This window comes from Cricetulus griseus, unplaced genomic scaffold, assembly GCF_003668045.3.
Source record: "Cricetulus griseus strain 17A/GY unplaced genomic scaffold, alternate assembly CriGri-PICRH-1.0 unplaced_scaffold_1, whole genome shotgun sequence".
In the NCBI taxonomy this organism is placed as follows: domain Eukaryota; kingdom Metazoa; phylum Chordata; class Mammalia; order Rodentia; family Cricetidae; genus Cricetulus; species Cricetulus griseus.
In genome coordinates, this window is record NW_023276808.1 from 1,233,718 (window position 1) to 1,244,638 (window position 10,921).

A 10,921-nucleotide genomic window follows, 5' to 3' on the forward strand; every position below is an offset into this window, starting at 1 on the left:
AGATGCCTCTATGTATATCTGCAGAATCCATAGATTCGAGAGGCCGACTCCAGACTTTACCATAGCCCAACCACACAGGTAAAGACTGAGATATCTTAAAGTAACAGCATCAGTTCCTCACACAGCAGAACATAGCCCACAGGGAACACAACACACCACAAGCACACTTCAATACAGATGACAAAGAGCGCTGTCGTGAAACATGAAGTAGAACTGGTCACAGCTGCCCCACCGTGCCCTTCCTTTAGTGCACATGACAAGACCCTGTGCTTCTGTTTTCCGCTGACGTACTGCACAGCTAAATTGCTAGAAAGACACACAGAACCAATGTGAACCATAGAAAGCAAATTCAGACACAAACCTCAATTTTCAGAACCTGATTCTAAACAAAGTCACTTAGAAGGAAGGAGGCCTTTAACACGTATGAAATACTCCAGGACTGCTAAAATTTGGATTGGAATGTACCCCCTAATGTTCAGGAGCTGAAGGCTTATCCCCACAGCCTAGTGGGAAGTCTCCTAGTCACTGGAGGGAACAGCAGGGCTCCAGTTCCTTCTTTTGTGACATGAGCGCTGCTCTGCCACCATTCTACCCCAGGATGCTATAGTGCTACAGGACAGAGAGCCCAGGAGGCAATGGTACCAAGGGCTGATACTTTCAAAATCACGAAGTAAAGTAAACCTTCTTCTTTATAAAGTGATTGTTAGACACTCTTTACAGTGAGCGAAACCTGAGTAGATAGAGCTCCTGTGCTCTTTTGAACACGCATGTATGAATACACACAAAACTTCCCCCAGATATTTTGGAATTACACCCCACAAGAGAAAGGTGTTATTGCTCTGGTCTCAACAGGCTTCACGGTGCACACACAGTCCACCCCACTCACCAGGGCTCTCCACGCGCTTATAGTGATAGGGGTTGATGCACACCTCCTTCTGCTTGGAACCAAAAGGAAACTCACAGCAATCCAGAGGCTTCAGTTCATGGTGGCTCTGGAGGTCCGGCCAGCGCCACACTCGGCAATAAATGACATGAGGCAATCCCTTCCGGTGGGACACCTGCAGCCTGCCATCCAGGGAGCAGGGAATGGTGACACAGTTACTTGGCTGTCCCGGGCAGCTCAGGGCCTTCTCCAACTCTTCCATGGCCCCTTTCTTTTTCTTCAATTTTTTCACCAACACGTCCACAGCTTTCTCTGCCCATTTTTCTTCTTCATCACCCTGTTTCCAACCTAGATGACTCTTCACAGCTGGACTTGTGAAGGAAAACAAGCTGGTCACATTCATAGTGACTGGTCTAATTCTTCAAGCTCCTTACAGGGTGAAGTGGTGCTGTCTCGAAAGGGGAGAGGCCAGAAGAGAGTTCAGCTTATTTAAATCGGTTCTCTTTAGTCTCTCCATAGTTCTGAAAAGTAGAGCACGGCTCTTCCTCCTATTCCAAGAAGGGACCCAAAGTTAGCACCTGCAAAAGAAAGGTTAAGAAACTGTCTTTAAAATCACCTTTAGACACACCATGATTAACTGATAAGTGCCAGATACTAAGCACTTTGGTGTTCCCTGGCTAATACTGCTCAGCTTCACACTTGGGTGACTTTATTAGCGAGATGAAACCCCAGGCTAAGCTCATGAGAATGTGTATTCTATGATGCCAGAAACTGAAATGGGTTCTCCTAAAACATACATTAAAGCTCCAGTGCCCATAGCAACCCACTGTACTTGGGCTTGGAGCGGCTAAGGAACTCACCAGGGGTAAATCAGATTATAAGGGTGGGGCCTGAAGGAAACAGGATCGGTGGTCTTACAAGAGGAAGAGAACAGACTGCTCAGAACAGCACCATGCCCTGGACAAAGGTCATGTCACTGTTTTGGGCACAGCTATCACTCAGACAATTTGCATATTACCACCACAAGCCTATATGCAAGAGACAAGCTTCAACGGACACCAAGCAGGAAACTGCAAAAAAATGAAACAATGATTCCGACCAAAAATCTTGTGGGAGACTGACCTATGAATACTCTTACTTCAGCTTCCTGTGAAACTGGGATCCAGCTAGTGGTTTTGTTTGTACTTTTGCTCTTAATACTGTTCCCTATGGTGTTCTTTGGAGACCCAAGATCAACCTGTAGATGCTTTCCTTTCCACCTACCAGGGTTCTGATGGTGAAGCCTGTCATCAAGCTTGGCAGTAGATGCTTTAACCTGCTAAGGCAGCTCTCCAGCACTTTAGTTTGTTTTTGGATGAATATTTTGCACACATGCATGACTGAACCTCATATTGCAGTTCCAATGGAGGTCACCAGGGGTGATTCGATATCCTGGAGTTGGAGATGGAGCCCCTGGAACAGGTTGTGAGCCAAAGAGAGGTATCTGGAAACTGGGACCTCTGTTAGAGTAACAAGTGCCCTAACCACAGAGCCACCTCTCCAGCCTCCTTACTCCCAATGTTCACTTTGCTTGTTGGAGACAGGGTCTCTCTGCTGCCTTGGCTGGTGTGGGATTGTTATGCCATGTTCGTGAGATCACAAAAAGAGACCACCAAGGAGCTGACTCACTGATACAAATGCATTCCTCAGTTGTTATGGCTTTTTAAAGGAAACAGCAGCAAGAAGGGTGGTATTCACCTTGGCTGTTCAGGATTGGTCAAGTGTAGGTGACTTAGGCAGGGTGGTGTTGGCAACAGCCTTGGCTGGCGTGGAGTTTTTAGAGATCTACCTGCCACTTCCTTCCATGTGCTGGGATCAAACATGTTCCCAAACACTCTGGGCACCAATCTTGAGTGTCTTTAGATATTAGTAAATAAAAACCACAGGAAACTCCCAGTTGTATTCTCATTTTCAGAGGCAGATAGCATGGTGTGGAAGGCATGTCCAGTGGGTAAATAACAAACACAGAACTCCCAGATGCCAGCTGAGACTGGTTTCATTTAAAAGAACAAGAGAGGGCTCAGAGGTTGGAGCACTGGCTGCTGTTCCAGAGGTCCTGAGTTCAATTCCCAACCACCACAGAGTGCCTCACAACCATCTATAAAAATATTTGGTGCCCTCCTCTGGTGTGCAGAATACTGTGTACATAATAAATAAATATTTATAAAAAATAAAGCAAAATCCAAGCAATGGTGGCCCATGCCTTTTAATCCCAGCACTCAGGAGGCAGAGGCAGGAGGATCGCTGTGAGTTGGAGACCAGCTTGGTCTACAAGAGCTAGTTCCTGGACAGTCTCCAAAGCCACAGGGAAACCCATCCTTGAGGGGGAAAAAAGCAAAAGTACAGGAAGTAAAGTTAAACTGAGAAGCACTGTTGTGAATCAGAGTAAGTCTGAGAGTATAGCCAGTATAGTAACAGATAACAGAAACCTAACATCCCAATAGCAAGAGCTGGAGATATGGCTCAGTGGTTAAGACTGCTCTTCTAGAGGAGCCAAGTTTGGTTTAGTGTTTCACAACATCCTGTAACTGATACTCCCGGGCATCTGATACCATCTTCTGGCCTCTGTGCACACTGCAAGCCCAGATGCACATACCCATAGATTAAAAGAAAATTCCCAAATTAATAAATGCTTATTCCCCAAGCAGCTTCTAAACACCCCCATGGTGTGTCACGTGTGTGTGTGTGTGTGTGTGTGTGTGTGTGTGTGTGTGTGTGTGTGTATGTATGTGTATGTTTGTCTAATGGGGTGTTGCTTTTTGTAGGATGGGAGATTCTTTTCTATCTCCGCTTATGTGTGGAGTTATGGAAGCAAGTGGTTAGCATGGTGGCAGGAGCAGGAACTTGAGATACCATATTTTCTTTTTTTGGTTTTTTGAGACAGGGTTTCTCTTTGCAACATTTGTTGCCTGTCCTGAAGCTTGCTATGTAGACCTGGCTGGTATGGAACTCCCAGAGATCCTCCTGCCTCTGCCTCTCGAGTGCTGGGATTAAAGGCTCCAGCCATAACTCCCTGGCTCAGTTATGTTTATGTGTTTCCTGCCTTTAGAATGAAAATAACCATCGTTGTATTCTGTGCTGTTTTTTGAAATAGCATCTCCCATATCCCACACTGGACAGATAGTAGCTATAAAGCTAAGGCTGGTCTTAAAATTTCTACTTAAGCAGCCAGTATGTAATGGTGCATGACTCTGTTAGCATCCCCATGCTACTCCTGTTGCCCTCCTCCTAAGCAAAACACTCACCCCAGCTCCTGTAGTCTGCAGGCTGTATGCCACAGGCCTTCACCTAGCAGCCACAGCCCCTGTCTCCCAAGTCTTTGAAGCTCATGCCCTGTTTTCAGAGGCAAGGGTTGAGTTGGAGCACACGGGCAATCCATCTGCATGCATCTGAGCCCAGCTGGAAAATGCCCAACCTAGAGGAAGGGATGGCCAAGGTGAGTTTGTCCCATGCCTTTTGGTTAGGTCACCAGGCCTGGGCTTACATGCGAAATTGCTATGCTGGGTGCAGGGGTATGGCCTTGCCCACATTTGAGAGAGACAAGGGGAGAAGGCAGAGAGGAAGGCAAGACAGAAGATAAGGGACAGGCAGCTCACAATTGGCTGTAACTCCAGTCCTAGTCAATCTAAACTTGTCTTCTGGACTCTGTGGGTACCAGGGAAGATCTTGTTCAACAGCATAAATGCAGGCAGAAAGCCACATCTGTCAAATTTTGTAATTTAAAAAAAGAAGAAAGGGGTGGAGCTGTGGTGGTGCACACATTTAACCCCAGCACTAGGAGGCAGAGGCAGGGGGATTATTCTGAGTTCAAGGCCAGCCTGGTCTACAGAGCAAGTTCCAGGACTGTTACACAGAGAAACCTTGATGGTTAATTGTTGCAGGAGCCCATTGTGGGTAGGATATCCCTGGGCCAGGAGGGCTGGGCTGTATAAAAGCAGCTAGCAGAGCAAGCCACAGGGAACCAACCAGTAAGCAGCAAATTTCTTTGGTTTCTTTACTCTTTCAGGCTTCTGCCTTGTTTTCCCTCAGTGAAGAGCTATATAACTTGTAGGATAACAAAAACTCTTGCTTCCTGAAGTCACCTTTGTTCATGTTGTTTATCACAGTAACAGAAAGACAAGTATAACAGAGGATACACTTTGGTCAGTGCTATTTGTTCTGAGATCTGAAAGATTAAGCAATATATATATATATATATATGTGTGTGTATGTGTGTGTGTATGTATGTATGTATGTATGTATGTATGTATGCATGTATGTATATGTGTATGTATGTATGTATACAGTGTTCTGCTGGCGTGTATGCCTGCAGGCCAGAAGAGGGCACACGATCTCATTATAAATGGTTGTGAGCCATCATATGGTCACTGGGAATTGAACTCAGGACCTCTGGAAAAGCAGCCAGTACTCTCAACCACTGAGCCATCTCTCCAGCACCTCCCCTGGAAACTAAATGTACAGCAGAACAGAAGAGCCATTTCAGCGGTGTCAGTGATGTGTGTGTAAAGACCCTGTGGCAGAAAAACTTGACAGCAAGATTCTGTAGCTAGAGCTGGTGAGGAAATGGGTGGGCCCATGGCCTCCATGGACAGAGAAGACAGGGCAAGCATGCTAAATCTGGAACTCCACTCACCAGGGGGTCTGCAGTTTGCAGTCTGGGTACCTGAGGCCCTCACACAGCAGAAGCACCCTGGGATCACCAAGGTTGTTTAGGCCCAGTTCCAGCTCAGTTAGGGTCTGGTTCAGCCTGAGTTTGGAGGCCAGATCTTCACAGGCAGCCTTGCTGAGGTGAGAGATTTTCAGCCTGTGTAAAAGCCAGCCGGTAATCATGATGGGGGAATTTCCTGGGGACGTGGAATCTATCCTCTGCCCCTGTCTTCAGAGTTCAGTGTTCTCAGGAGGCTGTGTGGCACACACCTGTGACATGCACCAGCACATGGTAGACAGAGGCAGGAGGATGTTCCATTAGACTTGCCTGGGTGTATTTTGAGGCTCTGGCTCAATAAGCCAGGGGCTGTAGGTATAGCTCAGTAGTAGAGCGTTTGCCTGGTGCATGCAAGGTCCTGGGTTTGATTCCCAGCACCCACACACAAAAGAAAGCAAGTAGAACACAAAAGCAACAAACTGTTCAAGGCCTGGCGATGGTGGTGCACACCTTTGATCCCAGCACTCAGGAGACAGATCAAGCATATCTCTGTGCGTTCAAGGCCATCCTGTTATATAGAGTGAATTCCAGAACAACCAGGATTACACAGAGAAACCTTATCTAAAAAACAAACAAATGAACAAACAAAAAATACCTGTCCAAGATGCCAATATGATATTATATGTATTTGATTACATAAATATATACAGGATTTTCAAATTGCACTTAAAAATTGATTTGTGGCCTGGTGTTGGTGGTGCACGCCTTTAATACCAGCACTCGGAAGGCAGAGGCAGGCAGATCTCTGTGAGTTCGAGGCCAGCCTGGTCTCCAGAGCAAGTGCCAGGATAGGCTCCAAAGCAAGAAACCCTGTCTCGAAAAACCAACAACAAAAAATTATTTTGTGTGAGGTGGGCATGCTGGCACTCGCCATTAATCCTGGCACCGAGGAGGCAGAGGCAGGCAGATCTCTGTGAGTTGGAAGATAGCCTGGTCTACATATCAAATTCCAGGTTAGAGATATACAATGAGACCCTGTCCCAAAAATATTTTGTGGGCTATACCTGTGCACATGCACAGCAGCAAGTGCTCCTCAGCATGGAGCCATCCCTCCAGCCCTTGGGGGTCTTTTCTAATTAATGCAGGAGCCCATCATGGCCATTGTTCCAGGACAGCTTGGAGGAGTCTCTCCAATGAGTCTTTCACTAAACTCAGATTGTCAGGTACCTTTACCTGAGGAACTATCTCAGGAGCCCCTAATGTAGTTTCTAGTAAGACTTTTAATTCTCTAAAACAAACAAGACTGGCATATGTCTCAAGCCTTTGGTCCTAGCATTTGTGGTTATAATTGTGGTGATCATGTTCTTCCTTCCTTAGTAATGAATGGTTGAACTTCCTCAGGGGGTTGCACTTTGTCACCAGCCTTGGTAGCCAGTGCCTTTATCTGCTGCACCGCCACCTTTTTGACCCTTACTATCAAATCTCTCTCTCTCTCTCTCTCTCTCTCTCTCTCTCTCTCTCTCTCTCTCTCTCTCTCTGCCTGTGTAGACCAGGCTGGGCTGGAACTCGCAGAGATCAGCTAGCCTCTGCCTCCGGAGTGCTGGGACTAAAGGGGTGCACCACCAACACCTGGCCTCTTTTATCTAATTTTTAAAATTATTATTATATCGTGTTGGAGAGATGGTTCAACTATTAAGAGTATGGGCACCTCTTGCAGAGGACGCAGTGTTCAATTCCCAATACTCACATGGCAGCTCTCAGCTGTTATGGGATATTAGTTGAATATGTGTTACATTCTTTTATGTTGCATTTGTTTAACCCTGTGAAGCTGTGTTACTTTCCCAGCCCATCACACCTGACTGGTCTAATAGAGAGATGAACTGTCAATAGCTAGGCAGGAGAGAGGGATAGACAGGGCTGGTGGGCTGAGAGAATAAATAGAAGAAGAGAGAGAGGAAAAGAGAAGGAGGAGAAAAGGAGGAAAGAGAACACCACGGGGCAGCCACACAGCTGCCAACAGAGTAAGAAGGAAAGGAAGAGATAGAGAATAGAGAAAGGTAAAAGCCCAGAGGCACGAGGAAGATGTGACTTTTTAAAAAAATATTTGTTTATTTATTCTGTGTATAGCATTCTTCCTGCATATGTTCCTGCCCTGCATACTAGGAGAGGGCACTAGAACACATTATAGATGGCTGTGAGCCACCATGTGGTTGCTGGGAATTGAACTCAGGAATCCTGAAGAACAGCCAGTGCTCTTAACCACTGAGCCATTGCTCCAGTCCCTGTAGATGGAATAACTATGCACAACCATCTGCAATTCCAGTTCCAAGGGACCCAGCACCCTCACACAGCCATACATTCAGGCAAAACACCAATGCTCATAAATATAAATTACATAACATTTTAGCTGGGCGGTGGTGGCACAGGACTTTAAACCCAGCAGTAGGGAGGCAGAGGCAGGCGGATGTCCTTGAGTTCGAGTCCAGGATTGTTTACAGAGTTAGATCCATGATAGCTATGGCTACACAGAGAATTTCTGTTGGGGACCTTTTTTGGGGTCTGCTGTTCTTCTAGTAACTAAGGGTGACCCACAGTGCTCTTAGGATCCACTGTCTGTCTCGAACTAGATGTTTACTTCCTAGTTCTCTCCTTCCACCTAGGCTTCTATGCAAGAATGCAAATGATCCATGCATTGAGGCGGGATTGGGGGCATGGACATTGATCTGAGTAAATTTACACTGTGGCTGCTGTTGGTATATAAGCCTACTCAGCTTTGAAATAAACGCCCTTCTCCTTGCAAGAGTGACCAGCAGTGTTGTCTTTATTTACTCCTCAGATTCCCTTGCTGGACCCCATGAGAAGGTTGTAGTCCTGGTCTTTATGACAATCGGAGGTCCTAGTGAGATTTGGAAAAGAAGGGGAGACACTGAAGGATCACCCAGGAAGGCTTGCCAGCATTAAGGTATGGAACGGGTGTATTGAAGATGGGTGCAGCTAGTTCTTATTCTCTTATGGGGAAACAATTGGTCCAATTGTCCAATAATCAGGGCACCAGTATTAAGTACAAGCCAGCAACAGAGTTTTTAAAAATGGTACAAGAGGTCAGCTCTTGGTTTTTAATCTCTGGTGACCTTAGTATTGTTGATGGGGAACAGGTGAATAGACCTACAAAGGGCATTACACAGAGATGGGCCGAATGCCATACCAACAGTTACTTTTTCTCTGTGCCCTCTTGTCAAAGAAGCACCTCTTAGTAATATTGTGGAAGTGAAAAAGCAGGTTGAGGAAGCAAAGGCTGCCTTAGCAGAGGCTTAGAACCAAGAGTCTGTTAGGTCACTTGGGCCCTTTCCCTCATATTCAGGGGATTAGACTAAGGAAAGTGAAGAACTGGAAAGGTACGTTAAATTATAACATAAGCTAAAAAAATGTTCCCTTGAGTCTCATCTTCCTGCTTGAAATTCTAGCACTCTCTGTTTTCCTTTGGCCTTTCCTGAAAAGCAGAGTGGCCCAGTGATGTTCCCAATCATAGCGATAGTTGTTCCCCAAGGCCAGAATCAGAGAAAGCATTCCCCTCTTAATTATAAGGATATTAAACACCTGAAAGAGGCAGTTATGGCTTACAGGTCTCATGTCTGTTTAATTACTCTGACCATTTTTTAATTCTTTGTGGCCTTGAATTGCATGCTCGGTGATTGGCAAAAATTATGTCCAGCTGTGCTGTCCAGGGGAGATTATTTGATTTGCAGAGGTGAATTCCAACAGCTATGTAACGTAATGGTACAGTGCAACATGGCTGTCGGTTTCCCTGAAAAGAACTCCTTACAGAAATGCTTACTGGTAAGGGAGCCTATGCAGACCTAGGTCAGCAAATTCTTTACGATCCAGCTGTATATGCACAACCTCAGCAGCTGCTTGCAGGGCGTATTTTTGGGGATACCGATAATGTCATGTCTATAGTGAGAAAACTAGTTTTAAAAAATGCCAACAAGTATTGTAAAGAGGTTTTACCACCTCACACGGCCAAAAGTCTCAATGATTACATTCGCATTTGTAGAGATATAGATGGACACCACATTATGGGACAAGTTATTGCTTCTGCTATGCAGGGAAATAAGAAGGTCAGTGAGGGAGCCAAACACAAGACATGCTTGGTTGTGGCAAATGGGGTGCACCCTTAAAAGTTTAGTCTTCGGCTAGACACCCTTCAAACTTTAAATGGTTTTCAGAGGTTTCTGGGTGATATTAATTGGATCACACCTAGTTTAAAAATTACTAATGTTGTGATTCTGCAGCTGAGGCGGCAGTGGAGGGGGAGGAGGAAGGCGGCGGCTTGGCCAGAGTCTGGCTCCCGCGCCATTTCGTACCTGGAGAGAGCCAGCAAGGGACCTGAGGTGTGGCACGCGGCCGGTAGAGGCCTGCTGAAAATGACTGAGTATAAACTTGTGGTAGTGGGACCTGATGGCGTAGGCAAGACTGCCTTGACGATACAGCTAATTCAGTATCACTTTGTGGATGTATATGATCCTACGATAGAGGACTCCTACAGGAAACAAGTAGTAATTGATGGAGAAACCTGTCTCTTGGACATTCTCGACACAGCAGGTCAAGAGGAGTACAGTGCAATGAGGGACCAGTACATGAGGACTGGGGAGGGCTTTCTTTGTGTATTTGCCACGAATAATACTAAATCATTTGAAGCTATTCACCATTATAGAGAACAAATTAAAAGAGTAAAAGACTCTGAAGATGTGCCTATGGTCCTAGTAGGGAATAAATGTGATTTGCCTTCTAGAGCAGTAGACACAAATCAGGTTCAGGACTTAGCAGGTAGTTATGGGATTCCATTTATTGAAACCTCAGCAAAGACAAGACAGAGAGTGGAGGATGCTTTTTATACATTGGTGAGAGAGATCCGACAGTACAGATTGAAAAAAATCAGCAAAGAAGAAAAGACTCCTGGCCGTGTGAAGATTAAAAAAATGCATTGTAATGTAATCTGAGTGTTGATGATGCCTTCTATACATTAGTCCAAGAAATTCGAAATCATAAAGAAAAGATGAGCAAAGATGGTAAAAAGAAGAAAAAGAAGTCAAAGACAAAGTGTATAATTATGTAAATACAATTTGTACTCTTTTCTTAAGACATACTCAAGTAAAAGTGGTAATTTTTGTACATTACACTAAATTATTAGCATTTGTTTTAGCATTACCTGATCCTATTTTTTTTCTGTTCTTGCAAACTTTCAGCTTTTATCTTAAATGCTTATTTTAAAATGACAGTGGAAACCTCTTTTCTCTAAGTGCCAGTATTCCCTGGCTTTTGGACTTCAACTAGCAATGCCTGTGGAAGAGACT

At 45.2% G+C, this 10,921-nt stretch overlaps 1 protein-coding gene and 1 pseudogene across 3 annotated transcripts; one reads left to right on the plus strand and one right to left on the minus strand.

The window, feature by feature from the left end:
* The window catches only part of LOC118239750, a 64,759-nt pseudogene extending 59,007 nt beyond the window's left edge, over window positions 1-5,752 (minus strand).
* A 4,239-nt stretch (window positions 5,753-9,991) lies between these two features.
* LOC113838653 (GTPase KRas-like) lies at window positions 9,992-10,683 on the plus strand. Of its 3 annotated transcripts, none has more exons than XM_035453602.1 (2): window positions 9,992-10,505; window positions 10,634-10,683. In XM_035453602.1, exons 1-2 carry the CDS (start codon window positions 9,992-9,994, stop codon window positions 10,681-10,683), a joined length of 564 nt encoding a protein of 187 aa, XP_035309493.1. The 3 variants fall into 3 exon arrangements, with proteins under 3 accessions (XP_035309493.1, XP_027290035.1, XP_035309492.1); XM_027434234.1 differs by having other exon boundaries at window positions 9,992-10,464; window positions 10,590-10,683; XM_035453601.1 differs by lacking the exon at window positions 10,634-10,683 and having other exon boundaries at window positions 9,992-10,582.
* The last annotated feature ends 238 nt before the right edge of the window (window positions 10,684-10,921 follow it).

What these genes read in the sequence shown, in the direction of transcription:
- LOC113838653 (XM_035453601.1), top strand. Translation starts at nt 9,992, where the DNA reads ATGACTGAGTATAAACTTGTGGTAGTGGGACCTGATGGCGTAGGCAAG.